Consider the following 26,152-nt stretch of genomic DNA (forward strand, 5'->3'; position numbering starts at 1 on the left):
AATTCCTCTCTCCTACTTTCTTTCTTTCTCCCTCTCTCATAATATCTCAGTCATCTGACAATAATTATAGTGAGATCCCCCCTCACAGAAAGCATATTGTGCAGAGCTTCTAAAAAAAAATACAGATTTTGATGGGTAAAGAAAGACAGGGGAATAAAGAGAGAAAGAAAGGAAGAATGGTCAAACAAGCGTGTGGAAAAAGAAAAGGACGGCTGGGGAGAGAGGGCCGGGAGGGGGGTTTCTGGGAGAGAGAGAGAGGGCGGGGGGGGGGTTCTGGTAGAGAGAGAGGGAAAAGATTGGAAAAGGGGGGATGGAGGGAGGGAAAGAAAAACAAACTGAAAGAATGTGGCCAAAAGAATTGGAAGTGGACTAACAGTCAAATGAGAGGCAGAGAGAGAGAAAGAGAGGGAGAGAGAGAGGATACAGAGAGATGAGAGCGAGAGAGGATGAGAACCAGAATGAGAAAGAGAGCTATAGAGAGAGAACCGAGCTAGAGGAGTACAAACTGTTTTACACAAAATAACTTTTTCTACACTTGAAATGAATCTAACTAAGAGGTCAGCAGATGTTGCTCAGGGTCAGTGGCATGAATGATTCTACTTAGCCCAGGTCAGGACATAATAAGATAAACAGCCCTAATTAACTATTCAAGCTGCAGAGCCAAATTATTTACTCTAGGTGATTCCAACCATTGATTACTGTAACTGGAGTTCATGCATCATCTGCAATATGACCTTGGGGAGTCTATAGGAGTAATTGGTTGAAGATTGATTATATATCAACACTAGCCTGGTCCCAGATCTGTTTGAGCTGTTTTGCATGACATTTGCCATAATATTGCCTTGGCAAGACAGTACAAACAGATCTGGGACCAGGTTAAATCAGTCAGTTGTGCTTTGAGTAGAGATAAATGCTGTAAAAGGGTACAGTGTCTACTACCTACTGCTGACTGCTCCACTCTATGAAGGGTGGATCACTAAATGAGCAGTAGTATCATACAGTAAGTATTCACCCCCTTGGAATTCTTCACATTTTATTGTGTTACAAAGTAGGATTAAAAGGGATTTAATTGTCATTTTCTATCAACAATCTACACAAAATACTCTGTTATGTCTTAAGTGGAAGAACAATTCTAACACTTTTTAAAGATGAATGATAACACTAATATACCTTGATTAGATAAGTGTTCACCCCCTGAGTCAATGCATGTTAGAAACACCTTTGGCAGCGATTGCAGCTGTGAATCGTCTCTAAAAGCTTTGCCCACCTGGACTGTGAAATATTTCCCCATTATTCTTTTTAAAATTCTTCAAGTTCTGTCAACGTGTTGGGAAACATGGCTAGACATCTATTTTTATTTCTTGGCATAAATTTTCAAGAACATTTAAGTCAAAACTGTAACTTGGCCACTCAGGAACATTCACTGTCTTCTTGGTAAGCAACTCCAGTGTAGGTTTGGCCTTGTGTTGTAGGTTATTGTCCTACTGAAAGGTGAATTCCTCTCCCAGTGTCTGGTGTAAAGCAAAACTGAAGCAGGTTTTCCTCTAGGATATTGCCTGTGCTTAGCTCCATCCCGTTTAGTATTATCCGGGAAAAATCCTCAGCATAATTCTCAACTTGACCATGCTTAAAGAGATATTCAATGTCTGATTCATTATTGTTACCCATCTACCGCTTCCCTTCTTTATGAGGCTTACAAAAAAAAGCTCCCTGGTCTTTGTAGTTGAAACTGTGCTTGAAATTCAACACTTGACTGAGGGACCTATACAGACGTTGTACGTCTGGGGGACAGAGGAAACGGTAGTCATCAAAAAATCATGTCAACTCCTATTATTTCACACAGAATGAGTCCGTGTAACTCTATTATTTTTTTTAAAGCCAAATTACCTTTCTTCACAAACTCCCTCTAGATGCAACACTATCCTTCTGCATAGTACCACTGCTCTAAGCCCTAGGCCTCACCGTATGTGTCTCATCCAATGTCTTGAGCACTACTATGTATGAAAACGGCCTCATGAAGTTATTATTAACCCTTTGAATATCCTTTCCACAGATCCAATAACAAAACATGTATACTCTGTACAGTTTAATGTTAGTGCTATACGTGCAACGCTTAATGCTATTGCCACGTCCTATTGAAACGTTTCTGGCTACGCTAACCTATTTAGGCCTAGATTTACCTTGGGAAATGTATTCTTTATCGCCATGTGACTTCCTGTAGTAAAATAAAGGGTATACAAAGTACAACTCTAATGCCCCCATTCCTCTGAAACAGAGTCTCTGCTTGCATCCCAAATGGCAAACTATTATCCATAGAGTGCACTACTTTTGACCAGAGCTCTATGGGTAAATGTCAAAAGTAGTACACAATATAGGGTGTTATTTAGGACACCGCCTACTGCTCTGCACTGTACTGTATACCAGAAACAGCAGGCTATACTGTAGTCACATGTTATTGCTGAAGGCTGAAGTTGTGATTTTGTGCAGTGTTAAAATAATCGATGGTTATGTTTCCGCACTATGGCTCATTCAAAAGCACTGTTGCTGGTCCCACCGTAGTGCATGAAACAAAAGGTGATTGGATTAGTAAACTAGATGTACAAACACTATTCGGCTGGACTTCAGAAGGAAATAGTTCCCTCCGAGTGAGGCTTTCCATCTTAACTAAGTGGGTAGATGTGTGATGTGTTTTATCCGGTCTGTGCTTTGTTTCTCCAGGGCAGGTTAGTGCAACTTAGGTAGTACTGTACTGTGTGTGTGTGTGTGTGTGTGTGTGTGTGTGTGTGTGTGTGTGTGTGTGTGTGTGTGTGTGTGTGTGTGTGTGTGTGTGTGTGTGTGTGTGTGTGTCTGTATACATGCATATGTGTGTCCATGTGTGTGTGACTGTGTGCATAATGTGCTGTGAAAAAAGTATTTCCCCTTTCTGTTTTTGTCTATTTTTGCATATCTTTTTACACTGAATGTTTATATATCTTCACCCAAAACCTAATATTAGATAAAGGGAACCTGAGTGATCAAATAACACAACATTTTGATAATTATTTGTATTTTTATTAACATTATTCAACACCCAATGCCCCTGTGTGAAAAAGTAATTGCCTCCTTATACTCAATAACTGGTTGTGCCTCCTTTAGCTGCAATGAACGCAACAAAACACTTCCTGTAGTTGTTGATCCTTCACTCACATCGCTGTGGAGGAATGCATGACTCAGGTGCGCTTCAGCTCACGAACGGATGGCCTGACATTCTCCTTCAGAATGAACTGATGCAGAGCAGCATTCATGGTTCCCTCAATGATGGCAAGTCGTCCAGGTCCTGAGGCAGCAAACCATCACACTACCACCACCATGCTTGACCGTTGGCGTGAGGCTCTTACTGTGGAATGCAGTGTTCGGCTTGCCTCAGAACCTGGACGACTTGCCATCATTGAAGGAACCATGCATTCAGGCAATCCATCCGTGAGCAGAAGCTAAAGCACAGCTGGATCATGCAGCAAGACACTGATCCAAAACACACCAGCAAGTCAAAGGCCAGACCTAAACCCGGTTGAAATGTCGTGGCAGGACCTGAAATGAGCAGTTCACGCTCAAAAACCCTCGAATCTCGCTAAAGCAGTCCTGCGTGGATGAGTGGGCAAAAAATCCTCCACAGAGATGTGAGAGACTGATCAACAACTACGGGAAGTGTTTGGTTGCAGCCATTGCAGCTAGAGATGTCACTCTAGTTATTGAGTGTAAGGGGGCAATTACTTTTTCACACAGGGGTATTGGGTGTTGCGTAACTTTGTTTATAACATCATTTAAATAATGATCAAAATGTTGTGTTATTTCTTCACTCAGGTTCCCTTTATCTTATATTAGGTTTTGGTAGAAGATCTAAAAACATTCTGTGTCCAAAATATGCAAAAATAAAGAAAGTTCAAAAGGGGGCAAATACTTTTTCACAGCACTGTGCATACGTGTGTCCATATGTGTTTGTGTGTACTCTGTAGTGATTATTCTGGAGGCCTCTGCATGGTCAGGGCACGGGTATGTCATTCTTCCGTCAGACTTCCTGTCTTTCTCTCCTGCATGCAGCACACAGCCCGGGAACGGAAGACAGGCTAGAGGAGCCCTCCAAACAGATGCTTGGCAGAGAAAGAGAAAAGGGAGAGAGGGGGAGATAAAAGAGTGCAGAGGAAAAGTCAGAGGTGGAGAGACGAAGCGAGAGAGTGGGAGAGAGGGGGTTAAGGGAGAGAGAGAGAGAGAGAGAGAGAGAGAGAGAGAGAGAGAGAGAGAGAGAGAGAGAGAGAGAGAGAGAGAGAGAGAGAGAGAGACAGAGAGAGAGAGAGAGAGAGAGACAGAGAGAGAGAGAGAGAGAGAGAGAGAGCGTGGGGGGGGATTAAAGAGTGCAGGAGTAAAGGCATAGGTGGAGAGAGAAAGAGTACGAGAGTGTAAAAAAGGGTTAAGCGAGAGAACAAGAGAGAGAGATAGATGGGGGGCTGAGAGAGAGAAGGAGGCTAAACTACTTGGAGAGATCGATGGGAAACAATAGTGATATAAACCAGATGTAGAAAGCGAGAGGGATGAAGCGAGGGAGATAGAAAGGGAGGGAGTGAGAGTGAGATGGTAGGCAGACTAGAAGATACTGATTTCCTCTTCTGAATCCCCCTAAATAACAAAAATCATGAGGAGGAAACCCACTGGGCACACCATGTAATTTCAACGTGGAAATCTGGGTCATGTTTTGTTGAGACATTTACAAACGAGATTACAACCTTTATTCACCCACTCAAAAAGACAGCAAGAAGTTTGTAGAATTCTCAATTTTTTAATCACTATCCTTTCAACCATTTGAAAGCACAGCCAAATTCCAATGAAAAAACTATGTCAGATATTTTGTTTTAATACAACAACTTAATGCGTTATCACTGTGCTTCATCTAATAGCACAACCAAATGACCTGGATTGCAGTTGATGACATTAAAAGTACATAGTGCAAGTGATTAATGCAGTTCCGCGATTCTGCACAGATTATTGTGGCAATTATGAAGATCTCCACAAACCTGCGACATTTGCATGCCATCTTGAACAGGAGACGCTTTCTATGATTACATAAGAAGACATTTATAGTTACAGTAGCCTCAGAATGTGGCCATGGATGCGTTACTCCTTTTAAGGTTGAATAAATACTGTTACGTAGTTTGTAAGATAGCCTTAACTTTAGGCTATTTACTTACTGTATTACAAAAGTCATATTGAATATCGACATTTACAGGATATCTCATGCGTGGGTAGTTTCATCTGAGCCACTGGCTTAATCCTATTCTTTAACTTTTATTTGGGGTTTAGTTGGAGATGTTGATCAAAACATATCATTTGTTAATATAATTTGTTAATTTGTTAATAGTTAATAGGCTATTTACTGCATTGCAAAAGTGCTATTGAATTGTGTTTGGTTGTCAATGTAACTAAATATCAACGTTTGAAGGAGATGTATCTTTCGTGCCACTGACTGAGTCTGGCTTTAATTCCACTTTGTCTACAAGTTAATAATTGATATGTTGGATTCACGTCTCCATTAGAGGTCGACCGATTATCATTTTTCAACGCCGATACCGATTATTGGATGACCATAAAGCCGATACTGATTAATCGGCCGATTTTTAAAGACAATTACAACAATACTGAATGAAGACTTATTTTAACTTAATATAATACAAAATTCAAAAGGCACTCGCACATCTGAGCAATCTTATTTGCAGGTGCATGGCAACAATTGAGCAAGATGAAGGAAAAAGGAAACCGCACACTGCTCTTGATAGTATCACCGATATTTAATAAGCTTACGTATCGGCCTCACGGCCTTCGTCAGAGCTTTTAATATTCGTCAGAACTTAATATAATACATCAATTAAATTAATTTAGCCTCAAATAAATAATGAAACATGTTCAATTTGGTTTAAATAATGCAAAAACAAAGTGTTGGAGAAGAAAGTAAAAGTGCAATATGTGCCATGTAAGAAAGCTAACGTTTAAGTTCCTTGCCCAGAACATGAAAACATATGAAAGCTGGTGGTTCCTTTTAACATGAGTCTTCAATATTCCCAGGTAAGAAGATTTAGGTTGTAGTTATTATAGGAATTATAGGACTATTTCTCTCTATACCATTTGTATTTCATTAACCTTTGACTATTGGATGTTCTTATAGGCACTTTAATATTGCCAGTGTACCTGGGCGCTCCTACCTGGGCTCGAACCAGGAACCCAACGACAACAGCCACCCTCGAAGCAGCGTTACCCATCGCTCCACAAAAGCCGCGTTCCTTGCAGAACAAGGGGAACAACCACTCCAAGTCTCAGAGCGAGTGACGTTTGAAACGCTATTAGCGCGCACGCCGCTAACTAGCTAGCCATTTCACATCAGTTACACCAGCCGAATCTCAGGAGTTGATAGGCTTGAAGTCATAAACAGCGGAGCTGCTGGCAAAACGCACGAAAGTGCTGTTTGAATGAATGCTTACGAGCCTGCTGGTGCCCACCATCGCTCAGTCAGACTGCTCTATCAAATCATAGCCTTAATAATAACATAATAACACACAGAAATACGAGCCTTAGGTCATTAATATGGTCGAATCCGGAAACGATCATCTCGAAAACAAGATGTTTATTCTTTCAGTGAAATACGGAACCGTTCCGTATTTTATCTAACGGGTGGCATCCCTAAGTCTAAATATTCCTGTTACATTGCACAACCTTCAATGTTATGTCATAATTACGTAAAATTCTGGCAAATTAGGCGGCCCAAACTGTTGCATATACACTGACTCTGCGTGCAATGAACGCAAGAGAAGTGACACAATTTCACCTCGTTAATATTGCCTGCTAACCTGGATTTATTTTAGCTAAATATGCAGGTTTAAAAAGATATACTTCTGTGTATTGATTTTAAGAAAGGCATTGATGTTTATGGTTAGGTACACATTGGAGCAACGATACGCACCGCATCGATTATATGCAACGCAGGACACGCTAGATAAACTAGTAATATCATCAACCATGTGTAGTTAACTAGTGATTATGATTGATTGATTGATTGTTTTTATAAGATAAGTTTAATGCTAGCTAGCAACTTACCTTAGGTTACTGCATTCACGTAACAGGCAGGCTCCTCGTGGAGTGCAATGTAATCAGATGGTTAGAGCGTTGGACTAGTTAACTGTAAGGTTGCAAGATTGAATCCCCCGAGCTGACAAGGTAAAAATCTGTCGTTCTGCCCCTGAACGAGGCAGTTAACCCACCGTTCCTAGGCCGTCATTGAAAATAAGAATGTGTTCTTAACTGACTTGCCTAGTTAAATAAAGATTAAATAAAGGTGTAAAAAAAAATATATATATATATAAAAAAATATCGTCCAAATCGGTGTCCAAAAATACCAATTTCCGATTGTTATGAAAACTTGAAATCGGCCCTAATTAATCGGCCATTTGGATTAATCGGTCGACCTCTAGTCTCCATCAATCTCATTCTGTCACCTCTCCTCCTCATCCCTGTCTTTTCCTCATCTCAGCCTTTCATCACAGTTTGTCTTGTGATTTTCCCCTTGCCCTGATTGGTCACGCTGGCATGTCCCCTAAGTGTTTCAAAATAACTAGAGACAAGGCTATTGAATGCTGTCTGGCACTGAGAATTACTCTCAGTGTGTGTGTGTGGTTGTGAGTGTGCGTGTGTGTACGCTTGCGCCAGTTGCATGTGTGTGTGTGTTTGTATGCTTGCATCAGTGTCACGTTTGCATGTAATATTACATGCGATTTTGCATGTGCGCATGTGTGTGAGAGGGAAAGAAAGAAAGAGAAAGAGAGAAAGAAGAATGACAGAAAAAAAGAGAGAAATAGATCAAGTTGAGGTTTAGTGGCGCAAGTGGTGTTTCCATCCCCCTCTCCATCTCTCCTCCAAACTCTGCCTCTTCATAAACAGAGAAATAAAATCCCTCTACTCATGTTCTCACTCCCCTGCATTCCCTCCATCCCTTGATCGTTCTTTCTCACTCCCTCTCTTTCTTTATTTCAGGTCCAATGTGGAAAATGCGTCATCACCCAAACCACTGTCGCTACTCTCCAAGTTCTCCTAAAAGTCCCCACCCCCTTCCCCTCTCTCTTTCTCCCTCTCTCACTCGCTCGCTCTGTCTGTCTCTGTCTCACAGTTGCCATGCGGCTCCACCCAGTCCACAGCAGGAGAAACCGTAAAAGAGCTAATTCTGTCCATCTCTCTCTCTCTCTCTCTCCCTCTCTGTTTCTCTCTCTGTGAGCCTGTTTATCTCTCTCTGTGTCTGTCTGTCTCCACTCCACCCCCCCCCCCCCTCTCTGTCTCGCCCTGTCTCAGTCAGTCTGTCAAAAATAGTGGTAACAACTGAAGTCTGGGTGTCAATGAAGAACAGTGGTGGTATTGTTATACAAAGAGGTCTCGGTGACTGTTCCATTGCTCACTCCTTCTCAATGATCCAGTCTCAAAATAGACATAATGATGAAAACATGGAGAAGACTATTTCCGATCATCACCATTTAGCCCCGATATGTAGCATGCAGCTTTAACTTCATGTCAATGCATATGTAATAGCCTACACACTGAGATAAAAACCAACATTTAAATTCCTAAACCTAAATATTGCATCTATGCTGAACATCGACAGGCTATTCAAAGAGGGCGCATTCAATTCAATGTGATAGGCTAGTTTACTGTTAGGGAATGTCCATGTTTGTTTAAGGGGGAAACGAGCACATATCTGCAAAGAGAGGCGGTAAGTTAAAGTTAAACTCTTTATTGCAATGTCTAAACTACATAGTGGCCTATAAGCTAGCCTGCAACGTTCAATTAATAACAAAGTCGTGATTATACTGATAGATAGGCTATGTCTAGGACAATAGCAAGAATAACCTATAGCCTGCTCTATAGTCTATAGGCCTAAAACATCAAATAATATATGCTTTAACTTGCTTTATCATTTCGTTAAAACTGCATTATTTTCCATTATAGTTGTTTCGGGTATAGAAGCAGGCCAGGCAGGAAACTATGGCCGCCTGTTTCTACATACCTAGGCTACAGTCTGCAGAACAGAAGGGACTTACCATGATATGACTCCGGCTGGGCTGCCTACATTGTCGTCTGTGACTTTCCTGGACCCGCTTCCTCCAACCATCCACTGCTATAGAGACTATATAAATGTCTCCACGCAAGAATATTCCCCTATTCCAATGGTCCGTTAAATCCGTTGTAGTCCCGCAACGTGGTCGGGTAGTGTGTTGTCGGTTGTGACTGAGAACTTTTGTTTCACAGACAACATGCAAGAGAAAACAGTATGATTGGCGTCGCACGGTCTTCCCCGTCAATCTCCGCCTCTGCCGTTATTTCCGATTCTGCAAGGCAAGCGTGTACAAATAGTTTTTTTTCCCTCCCTGTCTCCTAATGTTGATCCCACACCCCTCCCTCCCCTCCCTCTCTCCGTGCGCCTCACACAGTTAACAAGAGAGCTACAGTCTGACTTTCAACCGCCGGGACTCCACTCAAACTTTCCATTTTTTCCCTCCAGCGTTAAAGAAATGAATAAACAATAAAACGTTGTCACTCCACCCACATGTAATTACATTATATTTATTGATGCTAATTTTATATTTGATATTTGCTCGTTAAATTAACCTACAGTTTCTTGGTTTATAGGCATAGGCATTACACGCACACTTTGAAACTTTATCATAAACATGCATTCAAAGTTCTCGTAGATGGTAATGGTTCCAAACTTTAAGACCATGCAGGTAGGATATTTTGTATTTATTTCACAGAGAATCATGTTGTCCTTACATACAGGGATTGTACCTCTTATTCCTTATACAAAATTATGTTTAATATCTATAATAGATTATATACTTACACTGTAGACCTAGTGTAAAATAGCGAACCATATTGGCCAGGTAATGACTGATTACGCGAGATTTTAGTTAACCGAGTTTAATAGCCAAGCAGCCAAGCAGCCAAAAATGTATTCTAATGCTGAATGGGTTATTAATCGCTGTCAAAGGTGCTTCAACAAAGTACTGTAAGGGTCTGAATACTGAAGTAAATATGATATTTCAGTTTTTTTATTTAATATATATTTAAAAAAATAAATGCTTTGTCATTATGGGGTAATTATGGGGTAATGTGTGTAGATTGATGAGGGGGGGAAAAATGTCCTTGATGAAAACCTGCTCCAGAGCACTCAGGACCTCAGACTGGGGTGAAGGTTCAACTTCCAACAGGACAACGACCCTAACACACAGCCAAGATAACGCAGGAGCGGCTTCGGGACAAGTCTCTGAATGTCCTTGAGTGGCTCAGCCAGAGCCCGGACTTGAACCCGATTGATCATCTCTGGAGAGACCTGAAAATAGCTGTACAGCAACACTCCCCATCCAACCTGACAGAGCTTGAGAGGATCTGCAGAGAAGAACGGTAGAAAATCCCCATATACAGGTGTGCCAAGTGTAACAGTATAACTTTAGTACGTCCCCTCGCCCCGACACGGGCGCGAACCAGGGACCCTCTGCACACATCAACAACTGACACCCACGAAGTGTCGTTACCCATCGCTCCACAAAAGCCGCGGCCCTTGCAGAGCAAGGTGCAACCCTACTTAAGTCTCAGAGCAAGTGACGTAACTGATTGAAATGCTAGTAGCGCGTACCTGCTAACTAGCTAGCCATTTCACATCCGTTACACTCACCCCCCTTTCAACCTCCTCCTTTTCCGCAGCAACCAGTGATCCGGGTCAACAGCATCAATGTAACAGTATAACTTTAGTACGTCCCCTCGCCCCGACCCGGGCGCGAACCAGGGACCCTCTGCACACATCAACAACTGACACCCACGAAGCGTCGTTACCCATCGCTCCACAAAAGCCGCGGCCCTTGCAGAGCAAGGGGCAACACTACTAATACGTTTCAGAGCAAGTGACGTAACTGATTGAAACGCTACTAGCGCGTACCCGCTAACTAGCTAGCCATTTCACATCCGTTACACTCACCCCCCTTTCAACCTCCTCCTTTTCCGCAGCAACCAGTGATCCGGGTCAACAGCATCAATGTAACAGTATAACTTTAAACCGTCCCCTCGCCCCGACACAGGCGCGAACCAGGGACCCTCTGCACACATCAACAACTGACACCCACGAAGCGTCGTTACCCATCGCTCCACAAAAGCCGCGGCCCTTGCAGAGCAAGGTGCAACCCTACTTAAGTCTCAGAGCAAGTGACGTAACTGATTGAAATGCTAGTAGCGCGTACCTGCTAACTAGCTAGCCATTTCACATCCGTTACACAAGCTTGTAGCGTCATACCCAAGAAGACTCAAGGCAATAATTGCTGTCAAAGGTGTTTCAACAAAGTACTGAGTAAAGGGTCTGAATACTTATGTAAATATGAGATTTCCGTTTTCTATTTAATATATATTTTTTAATTCTAAATAGCAGTTTTTGCTTTGTTATTATGGGGTAATGTGTGTAGATTGATGAGGGAAAAAACATATACAGTAATCCATTTTAGAACAAGGCTGTAATGTAACAAAATTGGTTTTTTTTTAAGTAAAGGCATCTGAATACTTTCCAAATGCACTGCACCTCTTGCTGGTACCTCAACATCCAAATCAATTATTTTGAAAACAGATTATTTTGTATAAAAGGTTTACAATACAATGTTGTTATGAATGAATGAGAATGAGAATGGGAATATGCAGGGCTGGTTTAATGCAGGTGTTTACTGGGGCGGAAGCCCCTGGACCAAGAGGCAGCAAGAAAAGAAAAGAAACAAAATGGAAAAAAAAATGTTTTAGGAAATATATACAGTATATATTATATATACAGTTGAAGTCGGAAGTATACATACATCTTAGCCTATCAGAAGCTTCTAAAGCCATAACATTATTTTCTGGAATTTTCCAAGCTGTTTGAAGGCACAGTCAACTTAGTGTATGTAAACTTCTGACCCACTGGAATTGTGATACAGTGAATTATAAATTAAATAATCTGTCTGTAAACAATTGTTGGAAAAATGACTTGTGTCATGGACAAAGTAGATGTCCTAACCGGCTTGCCAAAACTATAGTTTGTTGACAAGAAATTTGTGGAGTGGTTGAAAAATGAGTTTTAATGACTCCAACCTCAGTGTATGTAAACTTCCGACTTCAACTGTATATATAAACTCAGCAAAAAAAGAAACCTCCTCTCACTGTCAACTGCGTTGATTTTAAGCAAACTTAAGATGTGTAAATATTTGTATGAACATAACAAGATTCAACACATGAGACAAAATGAACAAGTTCCACAGACATGTGACTAACAGAAATTTAGTAATATGTCCCTGAACAAAGAGGGTGGGGGTCAAAATCAAAAGTAACAGTAACAGTCAGTATCTGGTGTGGCCACCAGCTGCATTAAGTACTGTAGTGCATCTCCACCTCAGGGACTGCACCAGATTTGCCAGTTCTTGCTGTGAGATGTTACCCCACTCTTCCACCAAGGCACCTACAAGTTCCCGGACATTTCTGGGGGGAATGGCCCTCACCCTCCAATCCAACAGGTCCCAGACGTGCTCAATGGGATTGAGATCTGAGCTCTTCGCTGGCCATGGCAGAACACTGACATTCCTGTCTTGCAAGAAATCACGCACAGAACGAGCAGTATGGCTGGTGGCATTGTCATGCTGGAGGGTCATGTCAGGATGAGCCTGCAGGAAGGGTACCACATGAGGGAGGAGGATGTCTTCCCTGTAACGCTCAGCGTTGAGATTGTCTGCAATGACAACAAGCTCAGTCCGATGATGTTGTGACACACCGCCCCAGACCATGATGGACCCTCCACCTCCAAATCAATCCTGCTCCGGAGTACAGGCCTCGGTGTAACGCTCATTCCTTCGACGATAAACGCGAATCCAACCATCACCCCTGGTGAGACAAAACCACGACTCGTCAGTGAAGAGCACTTTTTGCCAGTTCTATCTGGTCCAGCGACGGTGGGTTTGTGACCACAGGCGACGTTGTTGCCGGTGAGGACCAGAGGCGACGTTGTTGCCGGTGAGGTCTGGTGAGGACCAGCCTTACAACAGAACTACAAGCCCTCAGTCCAGCCTCTCTCAGCCTATTGCGGACAGTCTGAGCACTGATGGAGAGATTGTGCGTTCCTGGTGTAACTCGGGCAGTTGTTGTTGCCATCCTGTACCTGTTCCGCAGGTGTGATGTTCAGATGTACCGATCCTATAGGTGTTGCAGGTGTTGTTACACGTGGTCTGCCACTGCGAGGACGATCATCTGTCCGTCCTGTCTCCCTGTAGCACTGTCTTAGGCGTCTCACAGTACGGACATTGCAATTTATTGCCCTGGCCACATCTGCAGTCCTCATGCCTCCTTGCAGTATGCCTAAGGCACGTTCACTCAGATGAGCAGGGACCCTTTGTTTTGGTGTTTTTCAGAGTCAGTAGAAAGGCCTCTTTAGTGTCCTAAGTTTTCATAACTGTGACCATAATTGCCTACCGTCTGTAAGCTGTTAGTGTCTTAACGACCATTCCACAGGTGCATGTTCATTAATTGTTTATGGTTCATTGAACAAGCATGGGAAACAGTGTTTAAACCCTTTACAATGAAGATCTGTGAAGTTGTTTGGATTTTATTTATCAACCAGCTTCACCTGGCATGGTTTTCCAACAGTCTTGAAGGAGTTCCCCCATATGCTGAGCACTTGTTGGCTGCTTTTCCTTCGCTCTGAGGTCCAACTCATCCCAAACCTTCTCAATTGGGTTGAGGTTCGGGTGATTGTGGAGGCCAGGTCATCTGATGCAGCACTCCATCACTCTCCTTCTCGGTCAAATTGCCCTTACATAGCCTGTAGGTGTGTTGGGTCATTGTCCTGTTGAAAAATAAATGATAGTCCCCCTCACTAAGCGCAAACCAGATGGGATGGCATTTCACTGCTGAATGCTGTGGTAGCCATGCTGGTTAAGTGTGTCTTGAATTCTAAATAAATCACAGACAGTGTCACCAGCAAAACACCGTCACACCTCCTCCTCCATGCTTCACGGTGGGAACTACACATGCAGAAATCATTCATTCACCTACTCTGCGTCTCACAAAGAAAAAAATCAAAAAATCTCACATTTGGACTCTGCAGACCAAAGGACAATTTCCACCGGTCTAATGTCTATTGCTTGTGATAAATAAAAACAACAACTGCGTAATAAATACATTTGACTGGTCAATTGTGTGAGTCAGAGTTAGGGCCCAACCCCGTAGGGGGCCCCAAGAGGCCCCCCCCAAAAAGAAAAAATGAAAAAATATATATATGATATATTTTTCATCCAACCACATGAGTCTGCTCTCAATGTTCAAAATACACCAGAGAACATAATTTAGCCACAGAGGATCATTCATTTTAAAAAACAACTCTGTCTTAAATCTGATCACAAGTAAATACAGGCAACTGCCTCAATAAAGAAAACAGCAAGATAATGTCTTAAAAGGGTGTTTGGCCACCACGAGCTGCCAGAACATCTTCAATGTGCCTTGGCATAGATTCTACAAGGGGACCTAAACCATGCCAGGAAAAATACACCCCACACCATGACATATTTATATCCCTCATTTACTCAAGTGTTTCCTTTATTTTGGCAGTTACGGGAGTTGGTGCCTCTCCTTGTTCGGGAGGCGTTCGGCGCTCGTTGTCACCGGCTTTCTAGCTGCCACCGATCCATGTTTCTGTTTTCCATTTGTTATGTCTTGAGTGTACACACCTGGTTCCCATTAAGTTATTATTATTTCCCTATTTAACCGTCTGGTTCTCATTATGTGTTGTGCGTGATTGTTCCTGTTATGTGTTAGTCTTGCGTGTTAGGGTTTGTTATTCCCTACGTGGATTTATTTGTACTGTATATTTTTCCTGAGTAAAGTACGTAATTTTTTTACTCAGTTCTGTTTCCTGCGCTTGACTCCGTCCTCACCTATACACCACTAATGCTGACAGAATCACGCACCATATTATGGAGTCAGCAGGTACACCCAGTCCTCCAGTACCAGTTGAGGAACAAGTCCAGCAGCACGCGACGATGCCTAAACATCTTGGCACAGTCATGGATCGCGTGCTGCTCAACATAGAGTGATGGGAAAGAGGAGTTTTTCCTATAACATCATCAACTTCTCTCCAACCAACACCACAACCCACACCGCTGTCCACCCCTCCGTCATCTGGACCCAGTGGGATTCGGCTCTCGCTTCCGAGCGCATATGATGGGACGGCTGCCGGGTGCCAGGGGTTCCTGCTCCAGTTAGAACTCTACCTGGCGACCGTCCACCCGGCTCCCTCGGGATACGAGAGTGTCTCCGCCCTCATCTCCTGTCTGTCTGGGAAGGCGCTTGAGTGGGCCAACGCTGAATGGGGAAGTATCGATGCAGCGTCGGTCCGCTATGAGGATTTCACCCGCCGCTTTCGAGCGGTCTTCGATCATCCACCTGAGGGGAGAGCGGCGGGGGAACGCTCGTTCCATCTCAGACAGGGGATGAGGAGCGCACAGGAATTCTCACTGGACTTCAGAACCCTGGCTGGCAGCGCGGGATGGAATGAGAGGGCCCTGATCGACCATTACAGATGTAGTCTACGTGAGGATGTTCGTCGGGAGCTGGCCTGCAGGGATACCACCCTTACCCTCGACCAGCTAGTGGATTTATCCATCCGGCTGGATAACCTGTTAGCCACCCGCGGACGTCCGGATCGGGGTCCGTCCATTCTATCCCACAACACTTCTGTACATACACCTATGGAGCTCGGAGGTGCTGCTCTAAGGGTGACCGGAGGGGGGACTGTTTCCTGCACTACCTGTGGCCGCAGAGGACACACTGCTGGTCGGTGCTGGAGAGGTTTCCCAGGAAGTCGAGACGGTAGGCAGGGCACTGGTGGATCATCCCAGGTGTGTATGCACCCAACTCACCCAGAGACTCCTGTTGTGCACATGTTTATATCTATAGAATTTCCTGAGTTTCTTCCGCATTCCCCATAAGGTGCTAGTAGATTCAGGCACAGCTGGGAACTTTATTGACCGTTCATTTGCCCTCATATTAGGGATCCCTATTGTTCCTGTTGATGTGCCTTTCCCTGTACATTCCTTAGATAGTCGTCCTTTAGGGTCGGGTCTGATCAGGGAGGTCACGGCTCCACTATGTATGATAACGCAGGGGGGTCATGAGGAAAGGATTAGTCTATTCCTGATCGATTCTCCTGCGTTTCCTGTGGTGTTGGGGTTCCCCTGGTTGGCCCATCATGACCCCACAATTTCATGGCAACAGAGGGCTCTCAAGGGATTGTCACATCAGTGTTCAGGTAGGTGTATAGGTGTTTCCATAGGTACAACTACGGTGGAAAGTCCAAACCAGGTCTCCACCGTGCACATCCCCCCTGAATATGCCGATTTGGCTCTCGCCTTCTGTAAAAAGAAGGCGACTCAACTACCACTCCATCGACGGGGGGATTGTGCGATAAATCTCCAGGTAGACGCAGCACTTCCCAGGAGTCACGTGTATCCTCTGTCACAGGAGGAGACGGCGGCTATGGAAACATATGTCACCGAATCTCTGGGACAGGGATACTTTCGGCCTTCCATTTCACCTGTCTCTTCCAGTTTATTTTTTGTGAAGAAGAAGGATGGTGGTTTACGCCCGTGCATTGACTGTAGGGGTTTAAATCAGATTACGGTGAAGTATAGTTACCCTCTGCCTCTCATAGCCAGTGTGACCGAGTCATTGCATGGGGCGCGCTTCTTCACCAAATTGGATCTCAGGAGTGCTTACAACCTGGTGCGTATCCGGGAGGGAGATGAGTGGAAGACGGCATTTAGTACCACCTCTAGGCACTATGAGTACCTCGTCATGCCGTACGGGTTGATGAATGCTGTAATAAATATCATTTATTATAACACAAGCATATTTGCTATTACGTTGTTATAACTAACTTCTTTCCAAACAGGGTTTCTCACAAACTCATAAGCAGATACTGAGACCCACACACACCCAGAGACAGATGGCTGACACAGGCCTTTCATAAAGACTGATAAGAAAAGGGTGCCTGGTACTGCATATCACGAGATACTGAGACACACACATACTCAAGGACAGAGGGCTGACGCAAACCTTTCATAAACACTGATAAGACAGGAACATCTACGCACACACAAAATCTCCTCTTCAGTCTGAACATTTTACAGAGACACACAGAAATGTCAAAATAGGAACATCTACGCACACACCTAATCTCCTGTTTTAGCTGAACATTTCTGAAGACAAAGAAATCTACTCAGAGCCAATGAGACAGCGATACTAGCCTGAAGGGGACCTCGCCCAACTCATCAGGACCAACCAGAGGACAAGAACTTCCAGACTCAACCTACTTTCTATCTTTGTATAAAATGTCTATGCACTCTGTTATCTGGGCTTCTTTCGGAGAGTTCCATTTGAGCTTGATGAAAGGGTCCGTGCACGCTATTTCAGATATCTTTACCTCTGAATAAATTGCTTTTAATTAAACCTCATCCACCCTGTCCAGAGTCTCTACTTCGTCTCAGTTCTCCAGTAAACTTGTGATATCAACAAATTGGTAGCAGAGGATGGTTTTCTTCTCTGAATTCGGTCCATAAAAAGTTGATAGAGAAAAGAGACAAGTGAGAGACGGATCAGAAAGGAAGGGTGACCTGTCGAAGGAGCAGCCGGGAATCCAGCTCACCTCAGGAAACTGATCTATAAGGCCTACAAAACAAAGGTAAGCAGAAACCTGTTAAATCAAAAATCTGCATATTGTATATTAGGAAAATCCAAATTAAAGATCAGAAGTACTGAGGTTGAGTATGGGTTACTGTCAAATTTATGATAAATGTCTATTGTAAATGTAAAAGTAAACATGTAAAGATATCTGAGATATAGAGAGTCACATAGTCGGGTAGAAGCCGTGAGACTCAGATTCATATAGTCGGGTAGAAGCCGTGAGAATCTAAGTAAATGTGTGTTGTGATAGATCCACATAGTCGGGTAGAAGCCGTGAGAATCCAATGAATTGTGTTATAATTGTAACTGACTTGATAAAAAGATTCAGACAGTCGGGTTGAGTGAGAATTCCGTGAGAATCCAAGTCTAGAAAAGGTTCCCCAGACTTAACAACATTTGATTGGTTAAAACACTTGGAAGTTACCTAGGGGGAATCAACAAAATAAAACAAAAATACAAGTTCAGATAGTCGGGCAAATGGTTGACTTGGCACTTAACTAGATGCACTGTGAAGAACTTAACCTGCGATCAATGTATTAATGTATAATTGTAACTGACTTGATAAAAAGATTCAGACAGTCGGGTTGAGTGAGAATTCCGTGAGAATCCAAGTCTAGAAAAGGTTCCCCAGACTTAACAACATTTGATTGGTTAAAACACTTGGAAGTTACCTAGGGGGAATCAACAAAATAAAACAAAAATACAAGTTCAGATAGTCGGGCAAATGGTTGACTTGGCACTTAACTAGATGCACTGTGAAGAACTTAACCTGCGATCAATGTATTAATGTATAATTGTAACTGACTTGATAAAAAGATTCAGACAGTCGGGTTGAGTGAGAATTCCGTGAGAATCCAAGTCTAGAAAAGGTTCCTCAGACTTAACAACATTTGATTGGTTAAAACACTTGGAAGTTACCTAGGGGGAATCAACAAAATAAAACAAAAATACAAGTTCAGATAGTCGGGCAAATGGTTGACTTGGCACTTAACTAGATGCACTGTGAAGAACTTAACCTGCGATCAATGTATTAATGTATAATTGTAACTGACTTGATAAAAAGATTCAGACAGTCGGGTTGAGTGAGAATTCCGTGAGAATCCAAGTCTAGAAAAGGTTCCTCAGACTTAACAACATTTGATTGGTTAAAACACTTGGAAGTTACCTAGGGGGAATCAACAAAATAAAACAAAAATACAAGTTCAGATAGTCGGGCAAATGGTTGACTTGGCACTTAACTAGATGCACTGTGAAGAACTTAACCTGCGATCAATGTATTAATGTTGTTATGTAATAAAATACAAATGTGGAAATGTTAATTTGAAATGTTGTGTAAGATTGGCCTTTTCACGAGACTCACTAGTTGATAACTTTTGGGAGGACAGCTGAGTTTTCTTTTGGCCCGTGGTGCAGCCGCCGAGCTGAAAACTGACTTGTATTTTTCCTCTATTGTGATGTTGGTATTTCCATAATTCCTAAAATTGAATTGATAATTATTTTAGCAGCGCTTGAGTTCGTAGATATATTGTTCCAGAAGGGCGATTCTGATACCTTCTGGGAAGATATATAACAACTCGAAAAACTGAAAAACGCTGATAACTTTTGCAAAATAATTCCTAAAATTGAATTGATAATTATTTTAGCAGCGCTTGAGTTCGTAGATATATTGTTCCAGAAGGGCGATTCTGATACCTTCTGGGAAAATATATAACAACTCGAAAAACTGAAAAACGCTGATAACTTTTGCAAAATAATTCCTAAAATTGAATTGATAATTATTTTAGCAGCGCTTGAGTTCGTAGATATATTGTTCCAGAAGGGCGATTCTGATACCTTCTGGGAAAATATATAACAACTCGATTAACAAAAACTGATTAACAGTAATAACTGCTGTAAATAATTATTTGTGTACGAGTGTGGGGCACCAGAGATAAGTCGGTGTCAGCACCGAGAATACATTGCTGGCCTCGGCCAGTGACGGGCTAAGTGCACTAAGATAGTCAAACCTGATCCTGAAATTTACCATGGCAGCCGCTAATGGCCCAAAACTAAAGTTCAATGAATACCTAGAACAAAAAATGCAGGATAGAGCAGGGGGAAAGGAACAATATAAATGTACAGGCCCCAATCTCAAGACCTCGTGGGAGGGCCAATCAGACTTTGAAGGCTAAGATAGCCAAGGTATGTGCTGGGTCCAAACTGTCGTGGGTAGAGGCCCTTCCCCTGGGGCTGATGGCCATGAGAGCCTCTCCAGGGGCAGGGACTCATCTGTCTCCTCATGAGATCATGACAGGGAGGGTGATGTCTGGTCCACCAAGAGAGGGAGGTCATATGCCCGCTCTTGATGTACAACAAATTGCAATGTCTGACTATGTGAGAAAACTGACGGAACTTTCTGCAGCTCTCTCCAAACAGATTCACAAGGTCCAATGGCAGGGTATAAAGTATTTTGGGGAGAAAATTTGGAGAAGGACTGAATAAGTTACATGAAAAGTCACTAGAGGGCGCCATTGGTCAACTTGTGGAGGTTCATGGAATTGGGAGAAGGCAGACAGTTACATGAAACATAGAGGAAATTTAAAACGAATGATTTGAGGGTATTATCATAATTCTTTTTAAAGATAAGGGGTTCTTTAATAGGTCTAGACATGGTATGGAACACGAATATAAGGGGGTGTTGTAACCTTTGACCTGCATCGTGGCTGTCTCTTGAAGTCTGATCAGCTTCGGGGGAGGGCCATGTAAATAATGCATTTGTGGTCATTTGGTATACTGGTTTTGAGGTAAATTGGTGTAAGTCATTATTTAGAGTAGGTAAGGTTGTTACCTGGCCAGGGCCAGGTATCAAACGGGGGAGGGGTACATTGTGGTCTAGGATAGGATGGGGCCTATTGAATAATAAACTAATTTAAAATTTAAAAAATTCTAGCTAAAAAATAGGCATAGAAGTTAAATATATAATCAGATAGAACAAATGAGAAACTGTTTGTTAACCAAACCTGTATGTCCAAGATTTTATGCATTACAGATGAATTAAAGGAGAAGGTGATTCACTCGACCTGGGGGCATATCGCACTTGGAGGGTGAGACACACTGACACTGCCGAATGATCACAGAGTTAAGGAGAAGAACTGTTGCTAATAAAGCTCAGGGGTCAACTCCTTAATGAAGAATTCCCTGACCCTGACCTTTCCTCACTGTGTACGTTCATAGAAGTGAAAGTGTTGCTTGATCTCTAGCTGATGATGTGTTCTCTGGGAGAGGATGGGGCTTTACAGGACTGCTTGTGGTCCTGAGCTGTCTGATTAGGATACGATGGGGATGTTACCATCACAGTACTGCCAGAACCACCACCAGTTCCAACGGACCAGGGTTCAGCCGGCCTCCTCCACCACTTCAAGACCAAGTCCCACGCCATCACCTAAGCTCTCCAATCTGGTACAGGTAATAAATGTAAAAGACATCTCAGATAGTGAACAATTGGGGACTGAAACTGAATATGAGGAAAGGGAGAATATGTGGTTGGCCTACAAAACAATAAATAGAAAGGACTGTGTCGTATGTGGACATGCCAGACCTATTCTGGCTGCTCACCCATTTGCCCTAAGTAATGGGGAAGGTTGGATGTGTATATTGGAAAGTTTAAGCCAAATTCAACCCTGTGTAAAACTCTGAGTCTTGTGTTCACAGAAGTCCCTCCCCAGAAGGTACCGTGGGGAGTTAAGGCATATGGGGGATATTACAGCTGTATCACTAGTACAGGTAGGGGTATAGACTATGGGAGGCTCCCTACTACTACCTGCATCACTAATACCACTATTAACTAGAGGTGTTGCTGATGTATGGTGGATGTGGGGACCTGCCAGGCGATTGACCCCATTTTGAAAGGATATTGTCGTTGCACATGTGCTTTGGCCAGTCTGATAACACCATTGCCTATTATTGAGGTTACAGCTAACCAACTTCTGGGAGCTGCACATGACACAGAGACTCGGTACCAACCCAGGAGACGGCAGAACCATGACGCTCCTTGGTCCGAGGGTACAGATAACATGCACACCAACCTGTTGGGGTCCCAATAGGGATCCCCCACGAATACCAGACATCAAACAGGAATGATGGCCTGTGGCATTTATTGCCCATTTTTGGCCCAGCTATTGTTGATGCTAAGCAGAATGCCTGAATCAATTATATCTACTATAATCAACAATGATTTGTTAACTACACCCACACAGTACTTACGGGATGGCTGAACGATTGGATGCTACCTCTCAAACCAGTAGACAAAATAGACTAGAACTGGACATGATTCTGGCCAACCAGGGAGGTGTATGTAAAATGATTGGAGAACAGTGTTGCACGTTTGTCCCTAAACAATACTAGTCCGGATGGGAGCATTTCAAAAGCTCTGAGTGGGTTGGCAAGGTTATCAGTGGAGATGAAGGGTCTTGCAGGTGTGGAGGAGAGTGGACTGTTCCCCTGGCTGGGTGGTTGGTTTGGTAAGTACACTACAATGATGGTTACTGGATTTCTGACTCTAGTTGTTGTTTTTCTTATGCTCATGTGCTGTGCTACCTGTATCATACCTTGTTTGAAGAAGTCTGTTACAGATGTGGCAAGGACCTCTGGTATGATGCCGTTGCTTGATGCTCCAGTTGGAGAGGCTGATACGGAATCAAGCTTTCGCAGGAGAGTGGGCCTGACAGAGGAGGACCCTTGGTTTGCTGTAGTAGCGGTTGTCGAATGAATAAAAAGTGATGTTTGTCCTCCCTGTTGTGAAGGTTTGAAGTTCCCGGGTGGCGACGAGCCCACCTGGTACAGGTTGTATAGAGGGATGGACCTGAGGGTTTAACATTTTCCCGTTTTTTGGTTAAAATTTAGGTAATTGGACTCAACAAGGTTTTGAAGCGGTTCATGGCCAGTTGGCTGCAACTAGCCTGATGGCATTCCAAAATAGAATCGCGGTGGATATGTTGTTGGCTGAACGCGGAGGTGTTTGTGCCATGTTCGGGGAGCAATGTTGTACTTTCATTCCCAATAACACAGCAACTGATGGTAGTCTTACTGTTGCCTTAGAGGGTCTTCGTACACTTAATGAGAAGATGAAGCACCACTCCGGGGTTGACACCTCTATGTGGGACTCTTGGATGGATGCGTTTGGTAAATATAAGATGCTTGTTTCCTCCATACTGGTATCTATATCTGTCTTCACTGCGATACTGGTGCTTTGTGGATGCTGCTGCATTCCATGTATTCGAACGCTGACCACTAGGATCATAACTACTGCTATTGATCCCAACCAGGCAGAGAAGGGACAGATGTTTCCTATGCTTGCCCTGGAGGATGCGGAGCCAGGCTATTGGACTGATGACTAATTAAACGCCATTCATAGCTTTTGTCACGTCTCTGGTGAGACGTGAAGAGGGGGAATTAAAACTTTCTCTCTGAGAAAGTTTCCCTGGTTGTTTACTTTTGCTTTTCTTACTTTTACCTAGTTTATGTCACGTCTCTTTGGAGACGTGAAGAGGGGGAATTAAAACTTTCTCTCTGAGAAAGTTTCCCTGGTTGTTTACTTTTGCTTTTCTTACTTTTACCTAGTTTATGTCACGTCTCTTGTGAGACGTGAAGAGGGGGAATCAAAACTTTCTCTCTGAGAAAGTTTCCCTGGTTGTTTACTTTTGCTTTTCTTACTTTTACCTAGTTTATGTCACGTCTCTTTGGAGACGTGAAGAGGGGGAATCAAAACTTTATCTTCTGATAAAGTTTACTCTATTTTTTGCCACTTGTAGCTTTTGTCCTAGCTTTTGTCACGTCTCTTATGAGACGTGAAGAGGGGGATTTGTAATAAATATCATTTATTATAACACAAGCATATTTGCTATTACGTTGTTATAACTAACTTCTTTCCAAACAGGGTTTCTCACAAACTCATAAGCAGATACTGAGACCCACACACACCCAGAGACAGATGGCTGACACAGGCCTTTCATAAAGACTGATAAGAAAAGGGTGCCTGGTACTGCATATCACGAGATACTGAGACACACATACTCAAGAACAGAGGGCTGACGCAAACCTTTCATAAACACTGATAAGACAGGAACATCTACGCACACACAAAATCTCCTCTTCAGTCTGAACATTTTACAGAGACACACAGAAATGTCAAAATAGGAACATCTACGCACACACCTAATCTCCTGTTTTAGCTGAACATTTCTGAAGACAAAGAAATCTACTCAGAGCCAATGAGACAGCGATACTAGCCTGAAGGGGACCTCGCCCAACTCATCAGGACCAACCAGAGGACAAGAACTTCCAGACTCAACCTACTTTCTATCTTTGTATAAAATGTCTATGCACTCTGTTATCTGGGCTTCTTTCGGAGAGTTCCATTTGAGCTTGATGAAAGGGTCCGTGCACGCTATTTCAGATATCTTTACCTCTGAATAAATTGCTTTTAATTAAACCTCATCCACCCTGTCCAGAGTCTCTACTTCGTCTCAGTTCTCCAGTAAACTTGTGATATCAACAATGCTCCATCTGTCTTCCAATCCTTTGTTGATTAAATTTTCAGAGACCTGCACGGGCATGGTGTAGTGGTGCATATAGACGACATTCTAATATACTTCGCTACACGCGCCAAGCATGTGTCTCTGGTGCGCAAGGTGCTTGATCGACTGTTGGAGCATGACCTGTATGTTAAGGCTGAGAAATGTCTGTTCTTCCAACAGTCTGTCTCCTTCCTAGGATACCACCTGTCCGAGTCAGGGGTGGAGATGGAGAATGATCGCATTTCAGCCCTGCGTAATTGGCCGACTCCAACCACGGTAAAGGAGGTGCAGCGGTTCTTAGGGTTTGCCAACTACTACCGGAGGTTTATCCGGGGCTTTGGTCAGGTAGCGGCTCCCATTACCTCTTTGCTGAAGGGGGGACCGGTGCGACTGCAGTGGTCCGCTGGGGCGAACAGAGCTTTTTGTCATCTGAAGGCTCTGTTTACCTCGGCTCCGGTGTTGGCTCATCCTGATCCCTCCTTAGCGTTCATAGTTGAGGTGGACGCGTCCGTCCGAGGCTGGGATAGGAGCTGTGCTGTCTCAGCGCTTGGGTACGCCACTTAAACTCCGCCCCTGTGCGTTCTTTTTGAAGAAGCTCAACCCCGCGCAGCGAAACTATGATGTTGGGGACCGGGAGCTGTTGGCTATTGTCGGGGCTCTGAAAGCATGGAGGCATTGGCTTGAGGGGGCTCAACACCACTTTCTCATTTTGACTGACCACCGCAATCTGGAGTACATCCGGGCGGCGAGGAGATTGAATCCTCGCCAGGCAAGGTGGGCCATGTTTTTCACCCGTTTTGTGTTCACTCTATCATACAGACCAGGTTCCCAGAATACTAAGGCAGACGCACTGTCTCGGCTGTATGACACAGAGGAGCGGTCCACGGATCCTACTCTCATTCTTCCGGCTTCTTGCCTAGTGGCACCGGTGGTATGGGAGGTTGACACGGACATCGAACGGGCGTTACATGCGGAGCCCACTCCCGCCCGTTCCGTCTGATGTTCGGATCCCTCCGGTACTGTTGCTCATTCCGTGCACCATTTTCGGAGGTCTACGTCACAGGCCTCTAGGAACTGAACTGTCATTACGCACACCTGGTCCCCATATTCTCCTGATTAGTAATTGTATAAGTGTGCCCTTTGTTCAATGATCTTGTCGATTATTGTTCCAATGTCCGTTGGTTGTGTGAGTACCTGTGCTGTTTTGTTTTGGCTTTCGTGCCGCTTGTATTGCGCAGATGTTTACGGGTCTCGTCCCGTGTGGTATCATTGTGTGAGTGTATGTTGCGGGTCTCGCCCCGGTGTATTTATTCGAGGTACTCCTCGCTCTTTTGTTTGGGTTTCAACCCTGTGTTTTGTATACGTGTTTGTTTGGTCTTCGTCCCCGTGCCTTTACATGGCACGTGGTCATTTGGGTAAATAAAAACCCCTATTACACATTCCTGCGCCTGTCTCTCCATCCCTTTAGACCAGCGTGACACATACAAGGAGTGAAATGTTACAATTTATCCCACCTCCCCGGTCAGTTGTAACAGGGCTTGGGGTGAAATTGAAACAGTTTGAAAAAAAATCATATATCATGACATGCAACGAAATATTATAAGCCTTTATTGAGAACATGAGAACCACATTGCCATGTTTAACATTTTGTGCAGCAGAAATAATATAATAATACGATCCATTAACTGTCCCTTCTCAACTAAACAACATCTGACAACTAAACAACAACATGTGGACTAAACAATTGAATGTTTGTGGTGTCCCTAATGGAAAAAACAAATGAATTCCCCAAGGCTTGG

General features: G+C 43.5%; 1 protein-coding gene across 1 annotated transcript in view; it reads right to left on the bottom strand.

The window, feature by feature from the left end:
• arhgef40 (Rho guanine nucleotide exchange factor (GEF) 40) overlaps positions 1–9,427 on the bottom strand; it is a 41,998-nt gene extending 32,571 nt beyond the window's left edge. The window contains exon 1 of the mRNA XM_071333426.1: positions 9,105–9,427. Coding sequence (XP_071189527.1) covers positions 9,105–9,107 — 3 coding nt within the window. The 5' untranslated portion in view covers positions 9,108–9,427. The remainder of the gene's footprint in view (positions 1–9,104) is intronic.
• Positions 9,428–26,152: the final 16,725 nt, after the last annotated feature.

This window comes from Salvelinus alpinus, chromosome 11 (genome assembly GCF_045679555.1).
Source record: "Salvelinus alpinus chromosome 11, SLU_Salpinus.1, whole genome shotgun sequence".
In the NCBI taxonomy this organism is placed as follows: Eukaryota; Metazoa; Chordata; class Actinopteri; order Salmoniformes; family Salmonidae; genus Salvelinus; species Salvelinus alpinus.